The following is a 21,384-nucleotide window of genomic DNA, read 5'->3' on the forward strand; positions in this document are numbered from 1 at the left end:
TTGAGTCCAGGACCAATTCCTTCAGCCAAGCTGCCTGCTTCCTCTGGTGCTGATTTCATTTCTTATCGCTGGGGAAATATATCTGATATGAACCATTTAAATAAGAAAATGAATTCACAGTTCCAGAAGTTTCTGTCTGTCATGGTAGGGAGGGTGTAGTGGAGCAGAGCACCTCACTTCATGGTGGCCAGGAAGCAGAGAGAATGCCAGCAGTCACTGCTTCTCCTTTCCCTCTTTTCTTTCGAACCTGGCCTCCGACGTACGGGATGGGACCACACATACTCACGAGGGTGTCCTTCTTGCCAGTTCTGCCAGCCAGCACCTGCACAGACACACTCAGCTGCACTTGACTAATATTCTAGGCGTTTGTCAATCCGGTGAAGTTGGCAATCAAGATTAACTACCACAAGTGGATCATGTACTATCTATCCATCCATCCATCCATCCACCCTCCCACCCACCCATCCAACCATCCATCCACCCACTCATCCACCCACCTACCCATCCACCCACTCATCCATCCAACCCACCCACCCATCCTTCTATCCACCTACTCACCCACTCATCCATCCACCTACCCATCCAACCCACCCACCCACCCATCCATCTACCCACCCACTCATCCACCCACTCATCTATCCATCCACCTACCTGCCGGGCTAAGCTCTACCTCCATCCTCGTGGAGGTCCTGGGCCTATCCACCTCTTCTGTGTGGTCCCCTATCGCCCTCAACCTACCCACCTACCTATCCATCCACTTATTCATTCATCCATGCACACAACCATCCATCTATCCACCTATCCACCCACCATACACCCACTTACCCACCCATCCATCCATCCATCTACTTACCCACCCATCCATCCATCCACCCACTCATCCATCCATCCACCCACCTATCCACCTACCTATCCATCCACTTACCTATTCATCCACGCACCCAACCATCCATCTATCCACCTATCTACCCACCCACGCATCCACTTACTCATCCATCCATTCATCCATCTATTCATCTATCCATCCACCCAACCATCTCTCCATCTATCTGTCTGCCCACTCAGCCAGTCAGCTACTCCTTCATCCATCCATTCATCTGTCTACTCATTTGTTCACCCATTCACCCACCATCCATCCATTCATCCACTCACCTACCTACCCATTCAGTCCCCAGCTAGTGGATAGTGAGCCAGGACGGTGCTGTGTGGAGCCAGGAGAAGGAGAGGGAGAGGGAAAGGCACTTGCTGCTCAGTTCCACAACCCGCCTTCTCATGGCAGGTGCTTATTAATATGTGGCTGTTGAAAATTGCATAAAATAAAAATGACAAGCATGGTTAACACTCATATTAAAGCATAATTAATATTAAGTAAGGACCAACCACCCATCTTGCCGCGCTCTACAGTTTGCTGTGTGGTTTCCTGTCCCTGTTAGTTTTATGGTAGGGAGACTTGGGGGTCCTCAGAGAAACCCTCAGTAGAGCCCAGTGCTGTGTCATGCAGATTTCAGCTGCCTGAAGGTGGGATTAAAAGGCCTTTATCACTGGAGAGGTGCCTGGGAGACGTTTAGTGTCCAGGTCACTGACTGAACCCAAGTCAATAGCAGCTACAAGTCAGAGGTCACAGTCAGAAGTGCTGGTGGGGAGGGACACAGAGGACTCGTCACAGGTTTGGTGGAGGACACGTGGTGGGGCAGGGAGTGCTTCCTGTCTGACAGGGAGGTCCCAGACTCTCCTCAGAGGCACCATGCCAGTATTCCAGCTGGCTGTGAGTGGTCTTTCTTCTTGAGGGAGGCCGAGCACACTTGTGTTGGGACAGTCACAAGCAGCCGAGTAGGCAGACGAGGAAGGTGGGGAAAATGTTCTCAGCTAGGCCAAGGGTTGGAGAGGAAGCTGTGGTAGTGTGCCCGCCTCCCTCCCCCCTCCCCCCCGCATCACAGGTACATGGGATGCAGTGAGATTGGCCTCTGTGGAGGGGTACCCTGCAATAACCAGTAAAGAATGCCCTATCCCCAAACAACAGCAGTGCCGAGGCTGAGAAGCTGTGTGGCAGGGAAGGTGGGCAGGGCCCACGAAGGGGGCTGGGCAGGAAATGGGCTCGGTGGCGGCTGCTGGCATCATCTGCACTTCCTAGTGAATGGTGGGGCCGTTGGGGCACCCGTGGGCACCCCACACTGAAGCGGGCCAGGCTTTGTCAGGGCCACGTTGAGTTTGTGCTGTGAGCTCGCCCTGAGGGCCGGAGGTCTGAGCTGGCTGGGCTGTGTCAGGCGTGTGCATGCATGCTGTGGGTGAACGACTTCCAGAGTGTAGCAGTGAGCCTGGGGCTGGAAGGACCGAGCCATGAGCCCCCAGGCAGGAACTGAGTCAGACAGGGAGAGAACGAGTGTCCACATTCCCTAGGTGTGCTCCGGACAGCCACGGCACTGAACTGCAGACCTGGGGCCTCGAACCACAGACACACATTTCTTTATAGTCCAGGGCGAAGGACTCCTCCCTCCTGGGGCCTGTCTCTGGATGCTAGACATCTTCTCCCCTACAGGCCTCTCTCTGTGCTCCCATTCCGGAAAGACACCTGTGGCACTGGGTCAGGGCCACCCTGGTGACTTTGTTTTAACGGTACCTGCAAAGACGCCTCAAACACAGGCACACTCCCAGGTCCTCTGGGTTGAAGACTAAGCCTGTGGATTGGTTGAGTCCACTGGGTTTAGAGGGAGCCAGAGGCCAGTCAGACAGGGCGGGGACAGAGCGAGGACGGAAGTCTGGAAAACCAACTCCTTTGTGGAAGAACTTGTCCTAGGCCCCATGTGATCCAGTGACCCCTGGTCTTTGGGAGGAACTGGGCTCAGTACCCGGCCTCGAGCCCTGGAGGTACTGTGTGTCAGTGGATGAGCACCCCACTCTCCTCGCCTCCCAAGCTCATCGGGAGGGCCCCGAGAAGCCAGCCTGGCACCTTGGGCCTTGTCACGGGACTGTGTTTTTGAATTCCTGGTTAGGATGTTAAGGGCACATGGACTTTGAAGATGACTGCTCCTTGTGTGGTAGGTGATGTAACGGGTGAAAGGTGACAGGGGAGGGCGGGCCACATTAGACCCTGATTCTGCTCCACACCCCCTTTCCCTCTAGACAGCACTCATCACTTTTCAGCTGCCATGTCCTCATGCGTGCAACCCCTTCCTGCCTGCTGGAGTTCTCTGTTGTAAGACAGAGAGAAGCAAGATGTAAATTCACACCGATAGAGGCGGGACTGTCTGAGGTAAGGGTGTTAGGCACAGTTCAGCGTCTGAATCCAGCTCTCCATGGTGGAGTGGACTGGCGGCCGGGCAGCCCCGACCAGGACTGACCGCCCCCGGAACGTCAGGACTTTGCTGTGTTGAGTGGGGGCTTCCTGTGTCTGGTCACACCGCCTCTGATCAGCCAGAAAAGACGTTTCCCCCCCAAAACAGAACTTCGCCCCCTTTCTTTCTCAATCCAGGATGCTGGGGCTACCTGGACAAGCTGATGAGTTCTCAGACACCCATTCTGTCCCAGGAACCCGGGTCCTTCTCAGAGAGCCTTAGAAGCTCAGCTCCCAGGAGTGGCTCTGCCCCTGAGCCACTAGCCGGCCGCCTCCTCTGTGCTTCCCTGTGGACGGCGGCCTGGCCCGCAGCGTCTTGTCCCCACGCCAGCGCCTGGCTCTGTACCAGCCTTACGCCAGGCTGTGTTTACTGCTCTGTTCCGGGGGGTGGGGTGGGGAGCGGGAGATAGACCTCAGGAGGCTGAGCCCGGGGAGGGGAGAAACCTCAGGAGGCTGTGCAGGGGGGGGGTGAGACAGACCTCAGGGGCGGTGTCCTGGGTGTGTGTGGGGGGAAGATCTCAGGAGGCTGAGCCCAGGGAGTGGAATAGACCTCAGGAGGCCGTGTGGGTGGGGGGGGGGAGGACAGACCTCAGGAGGCTGTGCCGGGGGAGGGGGGATAGACCTCAGGAGGCTGTGTCCTGGGGTGAGACAGACCTTAGGGGTGGTGTGGGGGGGGGATAGACCTCAGGAGGCTGTGTCCTGGGGTGAGACAGACCTCAGGGGTGGTGTCGGGGGGGGGGAGGATAGACCTCAGGGCCTGTGCCAGTGTGTGGGGGGAGATAGACCTCAGGAGGCTGTGTGGGCAGGGGGGGGGTGTGAGATAGACCTCAGGGGTGGTATCCTGGGGGGGAGGGGGATAGACCTCAAGAGGCTGTGACCTGGGTGGGGGCATAGCTCTCAGTAGCCCGAGCCCAGGGAGGTGAATAGACCTCAGGAGGCTGTGCCAGGGGTGGGGGGGGAGATGGACCTCAGGAGGCTGTGCCGGTGTGTGTGTGGGGGGAGATAGACCTCAGGAGGCAGTGGGGGGAGGAGGGGGCTAGACCTCAGGAGGTTGTGACCTGGGGTAAGATAGACCTCAGGGGTGGTGTCCTGGGGTGAGATAGACCTCAGGAGACTCTGTCTATGGGAGGAGGGGGACAGACTTCAGGGACGATGTCTTAGTGGGGGGATAAACCTCAGGAGATGGTAGGCGGGTAGACCTCAGAAGGTGGTGGGGGGGATAGACCTCAGGGGTGGTGTCCTGGGGAGGATAGACCTCAGGTGGGGGGGATAGACCTCAGGGGTAGTGTCTGGGTGGGGGGGAATAGACCTCTGTGTTTTGTGCCTACGTGATGGTGTTAGTTTGGACAAATGTGTCCGTGTGTTCTCTGCCTGTCCACGTGGGAGGCTGGGTGTCCCAAGAGCACCACACAGGGTTGGCTGGGTCCTGGGTCCTGCCTGGGGGGTGGGAATCTCCAGGCAGTATGGTTTCTTTCCCTAGGAAGGTTTCTGTAATGGAAGAAACGCCTTGCTCCGTGATCCTGGAAGTGCTGAGGTCTGCGCTGTCTTCAGGGTTTCGGCCGTATGTGGGCACCGTTGCTGGTGGACGCAGGCCGGCCGGCCTGGCTGGGGCGTGCCGCTCTGTGCATCGGCACGGTGGGCTTGTCGGGGAGGAGCTGACTGTGGATGGGGTCACCTGAGACAGGCTCAGCTTGTGCTTGGAGCGCAGAGCAGGTCTTCCTGCAGCCAGGTCTGCCTGCCGGCCCTTTCTCCCCAGGCCTGAAATCCAGGGGTTACAGACTCAGAAGGACCCTCAAGGTCATCCGCCTTCCTTGCCACCCCAGCCTTTCAAGGTCACCCGCCTGATGGGCAGTGCTTCCCACGTGTGAAGGTCAAACACCTCCTCCAGGAAGTACCGAGCCTCTCGGGTCCCTTCTGTGACTGAAGCCCAGAAACTCCTTCATCCACTTCTTGCCGGAGCTCTGCTCTCGCACTCCAGCTTTGTCTTCCTCCCATGCAGCCCCTCCTTCCCCCACCACCCGTGCTCCAGCCCCGCTCCCCCAGCTGCCCCTCCCCCACGCCTTGGCCGTCTGCCCCTCCAGCACTGGGCACACAGCTGCTCCGGGGACCGTGGCTTGCCATGGCTGCGGTCCAGAGATGCCTTCCCATTCTGAGCTCGGCCAGCTCCTTGCTGTGGTCTCACACACGCCAGTGCCAGGAGGGGCCCAGGGACTCACCCTGGCCCTTGGTCAGAGAGCTTGCCGGGGTCTGGGGCCCCAAGCCACCTGACTCCAAGCGTTTGCCAGGCCTCCTTACCCAGCCGCTGCCATTCTTTTGAGCGTCCTGGAAACCCGGGACCATGCGTTTGAGAGGCAGCCGCTCCTCTGTGGCTTTCCTCCCCTCCTCCTCACTCGATTTAACAAGTGCCGGGCAATCGTGTGGAGTTTCGTAAATATGAACATAACCATTGCGACAAAACCAAAATAGAAAAATTCCTGTGAAGATACAGAGGCTGCAATGGGCGCTTAGGAAGTTGGCGACAGCCTGACATTTATTCCTCTCAGCTCCCCTTGCAGGAGCAAGACTTATCAGTAATGAGCCACTGGAGCTCCAGCTCGACACGTGCCGGGCTGGCTAAGAGGAACGTGTGTTTCCCAGTGAGACCGGCCGGGGAGCCGTCCCGGGAGGCACACCTGGGGGCCGGGGGGTGTGTGCTGTGTGCCCCCCAGGACCAGCTGCTCCCCGCGACACCCTCCCTCCCCGAGCGCCACCTTCTTTCAGTTGTATTTTTAAGAGCTGTCCCTGCAGAGAGGCCCAGCTACTATTTCTGTTTGTCTCTTTCCTGCGAGATGAGAGTAACACTCCTTCTTCTCAGGTTACCGAGAGAACGCGCGAGCGAGCCGCATGAGACGGTTCTCGCAAGATGCCCGCCTGGCACGCGGCTGCTGCTCAGTCCCTGGGCGGCGCTATTTTAGGATCCCAGTGTCTTTTCTCTCCACGCTCAGTCCCCCCCGCGGTTTGACTTTCCGTCGTTAAATAGGCGCCTGCTTGCGTGATGGCTCTCCTGCCTTCCCATGGTGGGTCTAGAACCTTCCCGCACAGTCTTCCCGGCCAGATGGCCGCGTGTTCTGGGCTCTGGGTCGAGAGTCTGGTATCCAGGGACAGTTTGGCTTTGCCCTCGCGCCAGCCAGCCCGCCCGGTCAGTCTCCTCTGCTTCTGTGGGAGGGCTGCTTCCCACCCTCACCGACGCCCCCATGCTGGCTCTCGTGTTGAGCATGGGCGGGAAGTGGGACGAAGTAGGGTGCTCATTGTCTCTTGACTCAGTGTGCCTGGCAGCTTCTGGACACACAGGTGCTGGTTCGTTTCTAGAAGCGGATGGATGGATCTTGGTGCCTGGTGAACTCCCTCCCCCCCCTCCCCCCCGCCAGGCGAGTCTGGGTGGAGAGAAGCAGAGAACCGGTGCTGAGCATTCCGGGCTGGCTGTGGTGCCTTTGCAGGCCTCTGAGCTTCCTGGCTCCGGGCAGACTGGCGGGGTTTGCTCAAGGAAGGCTCCAGGCCAGCACGGCTCCGTGTTCGCGGGTGCCAGCTCTATCCTGTGCGTAGAGGCAGATGGAGAAGGGACAGGGCTTGACGCCGGCGTGGGCCACCCCGGCAGGGACCCCTCTCCCCTGGCAGGAGTGAGGCCAGGGGTGGCCCAGGACGCGTGGCAGGGCGGAGGCGGGCGGGATCGGGCCGCCGGTGCTGGGCGGCTGCCTGGGAAGAACACCGACGTGCGCGGCGTGTGGGGGCGGAGCGGCAGCTGAGCTGGGCCCCCCCCCCCGGGCTGTGGGGCCCTCTCCCCGCAGCAGGGCCACGGTGGGACTGCAGTCAGCCCTGGGGAGCCAGGCTCAGCTTCCCATGCAAAAGCCAGACTCCCCGCTCCCAGCCAGGCCCAAGCACATCGCCACCCACCGCTTGTCACCACTTCACTCCTCCGGAATGCTCGCGGGCACGTTGCCGGGGCAACCAGAATGCCAACGCGTTGCTATCCTTCAGTCTCCTTCAAGCACCTGTGAGGGCTGTCGCGCCACATGCTTCGGGGGCCAAGGGGGCCGTGGGCTCCCTGGGGGGAAGGAAGCCTCTGGGACAGGGTCGGGCCCTCGGCTGCCCTGCGTCAGGACGGGAGTAGAGAACGCTTGCACAGAGCCAGCCCGAACATAGCCACCATGCTGTCTCCAGCATGCCCTGAAGGAGGGCACGGGAGGGTACAGGTTGCAGGTTCATCCAGCTAGTGGGTTACAGGGTCAAGACAGGACGCCCTGATGATATGGCACGGTCCTCGGAGCTTGGCTTCTGGACCAGCTTCCCTCTTGGAAGTGAGCTGGGTACCGCTGTCTGACCCGGGGTGGGAAGGAAAGAGGGGTCTGTGCCTCCTGGTCCCCCAGTTGTGTTTAGGGTGGGGTAGGTCTTCAGGGTGGGCGCCGCCTGATCTCTAGGAATTTCCTGGCTTCTGTGTTTTCTCTGGCTGGATGTTGGTCATACCCTCGGATGGTGGCAGCCCAGCGTGTCTGCAGACAGTTAACTATGTTCTTGGGAGCAGGACGGTGCCCAGGTGAGCGCCGGTGACACGTCTGGAGGATGGTCGTGAGCATGGGGCACCATGCCTTAGGGGCTTCTGCACAAGGGTGGGGAGCAACTGGCTGAGGCCCCTGTGCTAGGGGAGGCCCCTCAGGTGGGTCTTACCTGCCAAGGTGCCCTGCCCACCCCACAGGCACCGCCCTGGTTGGTGGCGCTTACACGGATCGTCCAAGATGGAAAGTTCCAGAGAGCTTGAAAGATTGTTTCTGCTCCAGTTTCTCTAATAGGTGCCTGTTCCCTCAGGTGCTAGAACTTCACAGCCCAGCACCTGAGCCCACAGATCTCAGTATTCCAAGTCCTGGGCTTCGGGTCGGAGCCTGAGGCCGGTGCAGTGCTGTCCACACCGGGGGCTTTGGTGGCGGGCCTTGGAGGGCCGGGGGGCTTTGGTGTTGGGCCCCCGAGGGCCGGGGGGGCTTCGGTGGCGGGCCCCGGAGGGCTGGGGGAAGGCCTGTGCTCACTCACGGGAGGCTGGCCCGGTGCAGGTGCACTCGTCCACGTGACCTCCCACCGAAAAGATGCTGGTGGTCTGTTGCTTTGAGAGAGCTTGACCCCAGAGCCCTGTGGGTGAGGTGGACCCTGCTCTTGGGGTGCTGAGGTGTAGGCGTGCGCACCGCTCTTGGGGTGCTGAGCTGTAGGCGTGCGCGTTGGAGCAGGCGTGGCCAGCCTGTGGGACCTCCCGTGGCCGCTGGGGCACAGCCTGGCCCGGAGGAAGCCCCGTGGGCAGGGGGAGGGGCTCTCTGCCCAGTGCTCCCTCCCGGTGCCGACGGGACCTCCCAGGCTCTGAACCACCTCCTGGTCCCGGAAGATGTTCCTGCTACCATGGGATGGGTGCTGGGAGGATGAAGGGGGTGCCGACCTCCAAGCCTGGGGAAGAGAGCAGCGTGGGCTCTGCGGGGGGGGGGGGGTTCCCAGCACCCAACGCCACCCCAGAGGACTCGGCTCGGGTGCTGCTCCCCCACAGTCAGACACGGCAGCCACACCTGACAGGTGGCGTGGGGCCCTTGGGAGCCGCTGGAAGCTCGCTCTCTTCCAGAAAGGGAGGGCTGTTTTCGATCCTTCTGGACCAGGAGCAGCGTGAGATTCCGCCGTGACAGGATGCAACCAACAGCCACAAAAGCCACCCAAAGCGTCCTGGTGAATCACGGCCTCAGGCGCCTTCATTAGGAAGGTGGAGCCCGCCCTGGCCTCCCAGGAGCCGGTGAGGGGCGTGCCCTCCCTGGGCAGCCTGGGGGGCTCCTGCCCAGCCCGCCTGAGCCTCCAGGGGCTGCCTGTACCTCACAGGTGTTTGCCGGCAGTCCTGGGCCTGGCTTTCTCTGCAGAGGAGCCAAGCTTGTTGCTGGCTGTGAAGAACCAGCACTGGTATGCAGCATCTTTCTCTCCCTCCCAAGAGTAGAAGCACCTGGAAACTTGAGCAGCGTGGGCTCTGAGGAGAAATTAGGGATAATGGAGCCATTTCCGCCCCAGGCACAGAGATCTCACTTCCCAGTAAACATCCCATTTCTCTTCCCAGAGGAAGCACATTCTATGTGTCGGAGGTCAGGCAGGACTGGGAGGGAAGGGCCTGGTTCCGCCAGCCTCCTGTCGCCACAGCAAGTACCCCGGGCCCTCTCTCTCATCACTTAGAGAGAGGAAAGGTTTAGCTTGGCTCACTGTTAGGGAGATTTCAGCCCGTGATCAATGATGGCCTCATTGTCTTGGAAGTGTGGTGGGGTGTCATGGCAAGGAAAAAACGGCTCCCTTGGTGATCAGGAAGCAGAGGAGGGAGGAAGAGACTCGAGTCCCACAGCTCCCTTCTAAAGCATCCTTTACCAGGACCACAGGACCTCCCAGTGGACCCGATCTGAGGACACCACGGTGAGGCGCAAGCTGCCCAAGATGGTGCGTCAAGGGACCCTCAGTTCCAAACCACAGTGTGTGGGCCTCCCCAGAGCTTTCCTCTTTCTCCTCCTCTCTCCGTCCTTGTCCTCCTGCTCCTCCCTCTTCCTCCTCCTCCTGCTCCTCCTCTTCCCCCTCCCCCTCCTCCTCTCCCTTCTCTTCCCCTCCCCTTCCTCCTCCTCCCCCTTTGTCCCCTCCTCCTTTCCCTCCTCCTCTTCCCCTCTTTCCTTTCCTCCTCTCCCTCCTCCCCTTCTCCTCTTCCTCTTCCCCTCTTTCCTTTCCTCCTCTCCCTCCTCCTCCCCCTTCTCCTCCTCCTCCTCCTCCCCTCCTCCTCCCCTCCTCCTCTCCCTTCTCCTCTCCCTCCTTCTCCCCCTCCTGCTCCTCCCCCTCCTCCTCCTCCCCTCCTACCCCTTCTCCTCTCCCTCCTCCTCCTCTCCCTATTCCTCCTCCCCTCCCCCTTTCCTTTCCTCCCTCCTCTTCCCCCTCCTCCTCCTCCTCCTTCTCCTCCTCCCCTTCTCCTCCCCTCCTCCTCTCCCTTCTCCTCTCCCTCTTCCTCCCTGTCTGTCCTGTCCTTCTCCTCCTCCTCCTCCTCCTCCTCCTCCTCCTCTTCCTCCTCCTCTTCCTTCTCCTCCTGTTCCCTCTCCCTTTTTTTTTTGTTTTTTTAGATGGTACTGGGGTTTGAACTCAGGGATGAAGCACTGTTCCTTAGCTTTCTTGTTCAAGGCTGGCACTCTACTACTTGAGCTTTTTAGTGATTCGATAGAGATGAGAGTCCCCTGGACCTTCCTGCCTGGGCTGGCTTTGAGCTAGTCCTCAGATCTCAGCCTCCTGCTAGGATTACAGGCGTGAGCGCCCGGTGCCTAGCATCCGCTGCTTTCTTTCCAGCCAAGGCGAGTCTGTGTGTGTGTGTGTGTGAGCTCCTGGCCTCCCTCCCGGGCCTACAGCTCCCCAGGAGAGATGCAAGGAGCATGGTTCCGCGCTCTGGAGGCTGACCCATCACCCCCAGTGCTCCTCAAAGCCAGCAGCACCTGGCATTCTGGAGGGAGGTTTTAAACAAAGGGGAATTCCTGCCTCCTCTGCACCTGCTGTTGGGACAGCCACCCCGTACCCGCTCCTGCGGCCCTGGCTCTTGGAGAGTCCACAGGAAGTGGGTGAGCCCAAAGATGTGCCTTGTGCTAGTGACCGGCTTCCCACCGTGGCAGCAAGGGAAGCGGGGGGCCCTGCCCGGGTGTGACCCCCGCCGGCAAGGCCTCCTCCAGGAGACAGAGGCGGTGTGAGCCGCACTGTGGAGAGTAGGTGACGTGGATGGGAGGGGACAAGAGGGCACCGCACCCCCAAGCCAGGACCCTCGTCTGACCACAAGAGGAACTCCGCACAAAGCCGGATGGAGGGGCTCAGTGCCCAGTGCCGCCCAAACCACCAAGGCCATCACCACCCAAAGAATCGGAGAAACTCCCAGCCCAGGGGAGTCTGAAGGGACCCGGGCGGAGTGGGATAGGAGGCCTCGTCCTGGCTGGGAACCGAGACACAAACCAGTGAGCTCCGAATGGAGTGGAGTTTGGTTTAAGAGCCACCAGCGCCCCTCCCCGAGTGTGACCGCTGAGCTGCCGATGTGTGGAGTGACATGTGACATTGGGGGAGCCGGGAGAAGAGTCCCCGGAACGAGCTATGCTCCCGCAGCGCTTCTGTGGGTTCGCCAGCCTCTAAGGGGAGGCCGGCGTAGCGAGCTCACAGAGTCAGGGTGCAGCCGGAAGGTGACTGAGCGCGGAGCCCGGGCTGGGGCGCACTCTTGCTCGGCAGGGGCACTCCGCTGAGCCCCAAACGAAAGGGACCTCCTCATCAGGCGAGGGGACTCCGCGATGGGAGATGGGGGCACTGGTGGCCCCAAGGGAACGTCTCTGGAGTCCTTTTAGCTGTGCCCCGTGCGTGGCTGGTGACAGGCGCGTGGATCTCAGACCACATGCGCTCCAGCAGTGTGATGGAAGGACGCGTATTGAAAGTGGGAGGCCCAGGCCCTGGCTCGCTTCTCCAGCCTCAGCCTCAGCCTCCCCGAGGTCAGAGCCAGACATGGACACGAGATCTGCAGCCGGACCGGAGCGGACGGCTGAGCGGTCCGCATCTCCTCAGTCCCGTCCCATCCTAAGGTTCCTGGATCGCCCTTGGCCTCACAATCCGAGGACTCCACCAGGCTCTGCTCCCTCTGCCTCAGAGTCCCTGCAAGTTGGGGACCAGCAGTGTCCAGAAGCTCATGTTACCAACCCCAGAGGTAAAGAGATCTCTGCCCCCAATGGACAGTGATTTTTCTCCTGTGAGGAAAATCTTCAGAAGCTAATGAGTCTCAACCCACTGGACCTTATTAAGCCGTTACACCTGTAATCCTAGCTACCCAGGAGGCTGAGATCGGAGGATCATGGTTCAAAGACTCACGTGGTACAGTGCTAGCCTTGAGCACAAAAGCTCAGGGACAGAACCCAGGCCTTGAGTTCAAGTCCCAGGATAAGCACAAAAAGGAAAAAATAAGTGATCTCCGTAAAAACATACAAAGGAGACTATCTGAAGCTGCAAACTAGGAAACAAAGGGAACTGGCACGGGACTCGCTCTTTGCTCGCATGCAGGTGGCCATTGGTTCATTTGAAAAATGTCCCTGCCGACAGTCGAATGACAATGTCCTAGGCCTGTCCTGGTGGGGAGGGGTAGACTTGGGTCACTGTCCTCAGGCTGGGGGAGAGGGTGAGGGGTGGGTCCTCCTGGAGCCCTGTGGACGGGGCGGAAGGAACCTGGAAGTCTCCGTGGTCCATTCAGGCCTTCCCCCTCCCCTCCAACCAGGTTCTAGGGTTAGGCGTTCGTTTGGGGCACCCCCACGTCAGCCCCCCCCCAGGTCCCTCTGCACACCTCCTTCTCTGCCATAGTCCCTTTGTCCCTTTCTTTTGGTTAAGGGGTAATCACTTTTTGGAAGCGTCTGGCTCAGTGGCTTCGCTGTTTTATAAGCTGCGCCATCAGTTCTGGATGTTCCATCACCCCCAAAGGAACCCGGTCCCCAGCTAGCAGCCGTCGCCGCCATGCCCTCCCCGAGCTCCTTGGACAGCCATCTCTGTCGCCGAGGGACTCGCTGTCCTGATCCTCCCCTGGGACGGCCAGGTCCCCGGTAGCCCTGTCCTGCCCCCGCTCACTTGGCGGTGCCCTCCTGCGGCCACACGGTCCCCGCCGCCCGCCCAGCAGGCCCCGTCTGAGCACCTGCAGGCACCGCTCCGGCCGTGTGCGCTCTGGGCAGCCGGGAGGTGCTTCGTGGACGCCAGGGTGCCGGCTTTTGTCCCATCAGTGGGCTCAGCGCTCGCTGCCTGTCACGAGTTCCCACACCGTCCCTCATCGGGGTGGGCCTGGTCGCCCACCCTCACCCATGGGTCAGGATCCCCCTCTCTGCCTGTCCTCCAGACCCCGAGAGACTCAGGACCAGGAGGTCCAGCGAGCCCAGGGGCCTGGCCAGGCCTCGGGCAGTGTCCTCCCCAGCCCCCGCGGGACGGAGTCCTCCTTGATCACCCTGTGGGAGCGGCTGTCCTCCACTGCCCGTGTTCCCTGGCTGCCGTGTGTGTGGGGGGGTGGCTCTGTCCCCACCTGCCCACCACCCTCCTTCCCTGAACCCATTCAAGGAAGGGGAGAAACTGAAGAGGAGAAGGGAGCCGCTTCGCGGGCCATGCTGGGTTTTCTGCATAACAGCTGGGTGTCTTGGAAATGAGGGGGTTACTATGGTAACCAATTACAGCCCATGATTGGTGAAAAAAATCACAGCCCTATCCTGTGTGTGAAGTTATGCTGGGGAGGCAGGCCCGGGCTTCGCTTCGGTGCTGGGGTTTTAATTTCCTGGGGCAATGTTTCACCCAGCACCGGGGACAGGCGGGGGCACGTGCCTCCCATTTCCTGTCTATCCAGCCTGCTCACCGGGGCCTGCTGGGACCTGGGGGGGTTGATGGGGCCTAGAGAAGTCTGGGGAGGCCTAGCGGGGCCTCGCAGGACCTGGAGGGGCCTGTTAAGGCCTGGTGGGGCTCTGATGGAGTCTAATGACCTGGAGGGACTTGCCGGGACTTCGTGAGACCCGGTGGGGACCGGAGGGAGAGGCTTAGGGGGGCCTGGGGATGTCTAGTGAGGGCTTCTAAGGCCTGGTCGGGCTCAGGAGGCCCTAGTGAGACCTGGATGTGGCTTGGATGGGACCAGGGTGGCTTAGAGAGGCCTGGTGGGGTCTACCGGGGACCGCCGAGGCCTGGGGAGACCTTGCACCTGCCCTGAGCACCTCATTCCCCTGAGGGCAAAGTCCCGTCCAGTGGTGCAAGTCAGGGGACACACCCGAGCTGCTCAGCCACGCTCCCTCCCGTCACCAGCGGCTGCAGAGGAGCCCCCGGGGGCTCAGGGAGCCTCTGCTGACCTAGATTTCTGCGTGCGGTGACCGTGGCCCTGCCCCGCACCGAGCTAGCTGTTTGTGCAGGGAGATTTCACAGAGGCACTCGCCTAATGAGCAGTTCTCCATTTCCGCAGCAGAGCACTTTCGCTCTGATTAAACCCGGGCCGAATGACTCGGAGACGAGTCCTCTCTGGTAATTAGCACTCGCTGACCAGAGTTCCTTCTCTCACCGTGTGGATGACTCCTGGGGACCATTTCCTCTCATTCCCACGTGTCAGCAAGAGCCCGGTCCTGTGGCCAAGGCACGCTTGGACACACTTGCACACACACACACAGGGTAACACACGAGTACACACGGACCCGTGGGGTTGTACACACTCTCGGCAACGTCCACAGATGCACAGGGGCACACTTGCGATGTCCCAGGAACATTGATTCACACACATCTTCCTGCCTGCCATGCTGACACGCTCCAGTTCATATTCACGGAAGCTCTGACAGTCATACCCAACACGCTCGTGGACACTCATGGTCACGCTCACACAGCCCACACACCCCTCACCTGCACGCAAGTGTGCGCGGTGACACGCCCGGACACGAGACACGGAGTAAGGAAGCCCACTGGACGCGGTGCTCGGCCCACTCGGCCCAGCTGTTCAGGCTTGCGCTCGGCACTCCCCCCTCCGGCAGCTGTGGAAGTTTCAGATTCAATGTAACTTTCAGGCAGGGGGTTGGTGACGAGATCTGACTGTGAGTGGCACCTGCAATCAGCCCTCAATTACCCGTGCTGGTGAAGAGGGAGAGTGGGCTGTACCCGCCAAGCCCCGCCATCGGCTCTGCGCCCGGCTCTGGGCGGTCACGCGAGGCCCAGGCCCCAGCGGAGGAGAGCACGCTCGGGCACGGTGGTGAGGCTGCGGTGGACCGCAGGGGCTTCCCGGCCCGTAGGCCTCAGCCCCCTGGGTCTCCTTGGGCTGTGAGTTCCCCGGCTCCTGCCTGGTTGTGTGGGGGTGGGTGGCCCTTCTCAGCCCTCCTTGAGCTAGAGTGGGCGGGGGAGGGGGCGCAGAGGCACCGCCCCAGAGGTAAACGGGGGAGGGGGGGACGGGGTGGGGGGGGGGAATGGAAATGTCCACAGAACAAACACTTAAGCATCAGGAAACCAGCTTATCTGAGCTCCCACTCCTCCGCCTCATCCCGGGGGGATGAGGACTCCGTGCCTCCCTCCCGTGCCCCGGAGGAAGGGGACCCGGCCTGCTCTAATCGGTGGGTGTTCCACCCAGACACCTGGAAGGTACCGGGCTGGCCTGCGCCCTCGGGGAAGGCCATCTCACCGAGGTGCCTCACAGGCCCCTGTTCCTGGAGAGCTCAGGAGGGCCCGGCGGCCACGCTGTCATTGCCACCTGCGTCCGCTTGGTTTCCGTACGGGTCAGGTCTTCCGGAACGTATCGGCAAGGCTGGCATCGCGACATTTCTGAGGCCCGGTCCCCCTCCTCACAGAAAGAGGCCTTGGTTATCAGGTGGAGGCAGGGGGGGGGCCCTCAGGAGCCCCCAGGCCAAGGAGCCGGGGCTGCAGACGGGCAGCGGGCCCTGTCCTTGGTGCTGGAGAGGAAGTGGCGCCTGAGCTGCTCTGGGAAGGGTGTGGCTTTCCGTCTGGAGGTTAGCACTCGGGTCTTTCTTCAGCAGAGCCGCCAGGCCCAGTGGAGGGCGGACGCCGCCCCGGGCCCCCCCCCCCACCCCGAGCCCTGCTGCCCACTGACCTCTCGCTCTCTCCCTCGCAGCTCCATGTCTATCCGCTGGCCCGGCTGCTCCCTCGGAAGCCATGCTTGGATTCTGATAGCCATGATGCAGCTCGCTGTGGATTTCCCGTCCTGTGAGTCACTGGGCCCCGGCCCCGAGTTCCGGTTTCTGCCGCGGCCCCCGCCGCGTCCCCCGCGGCTCTGGAACCTGCGAAGCGGGCAGCCGGGGAGGCTGCCCGTGCCCTTGTGGAGCCCACGGGCCGCCCGCGCCGAGCGGGCCCACGGGCAGACGCAGACGCCCCGCGCCCGGCGCGCCCACCGGCCCCGGGACCAGGTGGCTGCGCTCGCGCCCGAGGCCGGACTCGCGAAGCCCCCCACCGCCGCCGGATCCCGCCCTTCCCCGGCCTCCGCGTCCCCCTCGTCCTCGTCCTCGGCCGTGGCGGGCGGGGCGGCCGAGCAGAGCCTGCTGCGGCGGGGCCGGAGGCACCTGCGGGATGTGGGGTTCGACAGCTTTGACTTCCGAGGCAGCAGGCCCACCACAGAGACGGAGTTCATTGCCTGGGGCCCCACGGGGGACGAGGAGGCCCCCGAGTCCAACACTTTCCCGGGCTTGTTTGGCCCCACCACCCTCTCCACCTTACACACACGGAAGACAACTGTGGCCACCACCACCACCGCCGCCGCCGCCTCCACCGCCTCCACGGCCGCCGCCGCCGTGACGCTGCAGACTAAGGGGGTCACCGAGTCCCCGGATCCCCGGAGAAAGTTCCCCGTCGGGGTTAGCACAACGGAGCCTTCCACCAGTCCCAGCAGCCGCGGGAAAGACACCAAGCCCCCAAGGATGCTGGGGGAGACCTCAGGTAGGCGCCTCTCCCGGGGTCCTGTGCGGCGGGGGCACCGGGGCGCGGCAGGGGTGGGGGGGGGAGACCGAAGGAGCGGCGGGGCGTCCCGTGTGTGCACGTGCATTTCCGCGGGGGGAGCCCAGGGTCACCAGGAACGGCCGAGCGCCAGTCAGGGGAGGAACTGCCGTGGCTGTTGATTGAATCTTTATAAACAGGGCTGCGGGGAGGGGGGGTCGGGTGGGGGGGTGGGGGCCTAGAGCTGAAGCTGGAACACGGGAGGGGGGGTCAGGTGGGGGGGTGGGGGCCTAGAGCTGAAGCCGGAACACGGGCCCTGGTTCTTCCACGCGTGTGGAGGGGCACAGCTCCTCCGCTTGAGCCATGTCCTTCCCTGTGGCTCTGCTTGTCCTCCTCCTCCCTTCCTGCATCCTCCCGTCGCTTTACCAGGAGGAGCCATGGCAGCCTCCCAGGCCAGAGCTGACCCCGCACCAGGGACAGCCCACGGCCCAGCTCCTTTCCCTCCATCCTGGAGTCCTCGGCCTCTCTTGGCAGGCTGGGGGTTCACAGTGACTCAGAAGTTCACACGTGGACCCTGGTAGCAGCACACCCCAGACAAAGCGTGCCATCTGCTAATTCCTGCGGGAGGGTAGCAGTTCCAGGATGCGGATGCACAGGGGCTGGAGATGTGATCAGCCTCCTGCCAGCTCACTGGGCTCCATGGGCCGGCACGGGCCTCTTCTGAACCCAGAGAAGATGGACCTGCAGGGCATGTGGCCCAGTGCTCCTGGAGTCCAGTGTGGGAGATGGCTGTGCCTCCCTCCATTCTCCCTTTCCCCTCTCCCTCCTTCCCTCTCCCACGCTCCATCCCTCCCTCCCTCCCTCCCACCCTTTCTCCCTTCTTTTCCCTGTCTTCCTTTCCTTACTCCCTCCTTCCCTGCTTGCCTTCCTGCCTTCCTCTAGACAGGAACGCCTGCTCTCACTTCCTGGACCCTCACTCATCCCTCCCAGGGAGTAGCTTATCTGTATGAGCCGGGTCTGAGAGGCCCGCCTAGGCCGAGGGATGGGCAGGTTGGGGGCTGAGCTTGGGGGCTCCCAGGGAGAGGGGTCTGGGGCCTCTCTCAGCTTGCCCACACAGAGTCCCCTTCAGGAATCCAGAGATGCCCAGGGCAGCCCGCAGGGCACCATCTTGGCACCAGGCACCTACAAGTACTTTACAAAGCTCTGGTTTTCACCTCACGGTCGTCACGGACCTCACTGTCACTACGTGGACACAGATGAGAAAACAAGCTCCCCGTCTAGTCCAAGTTGTGTTTGTTGTTACTAAAGTTAAGTGCTGGGGACAGCATCATAAGGCTTAGCAAATTAATTCACAGTACACTGCATGTTGCTAATCCAACATGACAGATGCTTATCTCACAGAAGATTTATGGTTCCTTATAATCTGGTGCTAGATTAATTCGTTTAGCAAAACAAATTTAAAGTGAGGAAAATATGGGTGTTTGTTTCTTAGGCAGAGACTTGTGAATACTGGGAAATGATACTGGCTGACGAGGAAAGGGAAGCAGATCTCCTGGGGGGCGGATGGCGCTGCTCCGTCTCCTGGACAAGGCCAAGGGAAGAGAGGGAATTCTGGGATGTGTTTCCTGATGAGGTTCATGGTACCCACCTGGCACTTTCTAGGTGTATCATATACCCAAGCAAGAGCAATTCAAGTTAGACCCTTGGGAGAACTGTCCAGTGGTGCGGGAGGTGAGTTATATTCCTGGGTCACTATACCAGGCTTGTATGAGTTTCCTGGATTGGGGTGGGGTGGGGAGGGTCAGGAAGGAGTCCTGAGCCCTCAGCCGCTGTCAGATGCAGGCGCGGGCTGCTGGCTCAAGGGAGGGGCCCAGGAGGGGGAGCCCAGGCCAGGCAGGATTGCAGACAGCAAGAGAAGTCTTGGGGATCCCGGAATTTGTTCTGGGAAGCCATGTTTTGTGGCCCCGGGCAGCCCTGGAGTCTGGGGTCCGGGTGTGGACCTGAGCTCGGCTGCCCTGGGCAAGGTCTCGTCTCTTTTGATGTCTCCTTCCTCACCTGCGAGCTGACAGCCTGAGATTTGTTCTCCTAGACCATTGCTGAGAGGAATTCGCATCTGCTCCCCAGCACTTGTTTCTATGCCCAGCAACAGTGGCTACTGCAAGAAAAGAGAAAGAGGAGGAAGGCTGACTCTCAATAGTCCACCGGTTTTATTCAGGCAGAAAGCCTGGGAAGGGCAACCAAGTCAAGTCTCCTCCAGCCCGGGATAGCACGGATCCCTGACAGCCAGGGTCCCTCTAAATACTGGGCAGAGAAAGTGGAGCTGTGGGGTCAGATGGAGGTGGGGTGGCGAGCACGGGTACTTTGACCGAGTCTCAAGGTGTCAACAGCACCTGTGTCTGCCAGGGGCAGCAGCCTCAGAATTGGCCTTGGCCTCAAGCTCTCTTCCCAAGACCACCAGGTGCATTTGTGCAGGGGGAGGGGAGGAGAGAAGGGTCAGCAGGCGAGCGGCAAGGGCAGTTCTAGGGTGCAGCTGTCACTTCAAGTCATTCTCCACCAGCTAGCTCCAGGACAGGGGAGTAAAACTGCCCGCAGGGGACTCGGAGGTGCTCTCATGTCGGACACAGACACACCTACTCCCTGCTGAGGGCACCCAGAAACCTGGAATGTGGGTGTCAGGAGGTGATGGAAGCTGTCATTGCATCAGCTCTGTGGTCTGGAGAGGGTTCTTTGGGGCCAGGTTGGGAACTGGTGACGTTTTACTTCGCTTCTATAGAAAATGATGTGGAAGGGCAAGTTGCCCCATCTGTCTGCAGGAAGCCATTTCTGGGCCCAGAAATGGTGGGGCGTGGTGTTTTGGGGAGGGGGGTGCTCTGAAATTCCTGGGGACCTAAGGTTATGTGGGATACCTACCCAGGTGGGCTGACTCAGAGATCTCCCTTAATTTTAGGTTAGTGATTAGAGACTCTGCTTGCTTGCTTATTTATGTATTTATCTATTTATTCGGTGCCAATTCTGGGGCTTGAACTCAGGGCCTGGGTGCTGTACCTGAACTTTTTTACTCAAGGGTGGCACTCTACCACTTGGGCCACAGCTCTACTTCTATATTTCTTGGTAAATAATTGGAGATAAGGATCTCACAGACGTTCCTGGGACGTTCCCAAACCGGCGTTGAGCCACGATCCTTCGATCTCAGCCTCCTAAGTAGCTGGGATCACGGGTATGAGCCACTGGTACTTGGCAAGACTCTGCGTTTTTAATCTCTGGATCCACTTGACATTAGCTGTACTGACTTAGACAACCTGCCTGACTCATCTGGGAACGTCTGGTGTTTCCTAACCTTGCTGTGAGGTGAAAGGAAGCAGAGCTCACCATGCGGTAATGAGGGCCTGGCGCGGCGTTGTTAACGTAAGGATGACGATGGTGACGTCCTGATGATGGTGGTGACGATGATGATGGCAGTGAGAGTGGCAATAATGGTGATGCTTTTGGTAACGGTACGACAGTAATGGTGATGACCATGGTGGTGGTGGTGGTGGTGGTGGTGGTGGTGATGGTGGTGTTGATATCCGTGATAGTGGTTATGGTGCTTGTGATGGTGGTGATAATGATGAAGGTCATGATAAAGGTCATGACGATGATGATGGTGATATAAAGAATGATGGTGGTGACGGTAATGATGCCATCAGGGGTGGTGATGATGATTTTGGTTGCTGCCATGGCTGCTGCCGGCTTTGGGAATGATTCGATGAAGTCCTGAGCCCTTGGGCCTGACCTTGGTGCTCTCTACAGAGGTAGAGATGGCTCCAGCCAGGAACGGCCTGAGATGGAAAATCACCAGGTGCAGAGGGCTAGAGCTCCAGCCTCCCATAGGTGCTGGTGGAGCAAGGACGCCGGGCGGGTCAGAAGTTCGCCTGAGCTTGAGCGAGCAGGGTTCCCACGGAGCCGCTTTCCCCGTGACAGCCCTCTCGCTGCTCACGCTGGCAGTCGAGAACCACAGAGCCTCCCGGGAGAGAAGCAGAAAGTTATTTCCTGAGCTTTGATCGCAAGAACCCATCAAGAGAACTCATGAGGAATTCCAGCCAACTGATCTCGGCTGCTGTGGGTGCCACTGGCCTGCACCCGGGTCTCTTGGGACGGAGCCCTGGTCACGGGAAGGCAGCCAGGCCCGTAGACCCCATGGTCGGCGAAGGTTTCTCTCTGTTGGATCAGTCACCCGCTTGTGACATCGGCATTTCAGGATGTGACGGCTCAGATGTCACTTGAGTCCTGCCTGGTAATTTTCACGTGACAACTCACTCGTGCGTTTCCACGGGCAACTTCCACTTCGCTTTGTCCTTGTCACCTTCAATGTCCTTCCGGCGTGCCCCTCTGCAAGCGCCGGGAGCTGGTATCTTTGCCGCACTCCGGCGGCCAGCTAACCCCGGGATCACATCTGGTGACGAGGAGATGCTGTCTAAATACTGGTTCTGAAGTGCAGGGCCGTGGAGGCAGATGCGCAGGGAGGAGCAGGCCCCTTCTCCCTTCTGCCAAAAGCCGTGCCGTGGCAGTTTAAACGCTGAATCCCTTTTAATTAAGTTGCTGGGTGTTTGCTGGGAGGG

General features: G+C 60.4%; 1 protein-coding gene across 1 annotated transcript in view; it reads left to right on the plus strand.

Annotated features, from left to right (window-relative positions):
- The window catches only part of Ajap1 (adherens junctions associated protein 1), a 99,702-nt gene that overhangs the window by 31,880 nt on the left and 46,438 nt on the right, over positions 1–21,384 (plus strand). Inside the window, exon 2 of the mRNA XM_048350132.1 lies at positions 15,972–16,789. Coding sequence (XP_048206089.1) covers positions 15,972–16,789 — 818 coding nt within the window. The remainder of the gene's footprint in view (positions 1–15,971; positions 16,790–21,384) is intronic.

The sequence above is a fragment of the Perognathus longimembris genome, chromosome 7 (assembly GCF_023159225.1).
Source record: "Perognathus longimembris pacificus isolate PPM17 chromosome 7, ASM2315922v1, whole genome shotgun sequence".
NCBI classification, from domain to species: Eukaryota; Metazoa; Chordata; class Mammalia; order Rodentia; family Heteromyidae; genus Perognathus; species Perognathus longimembris.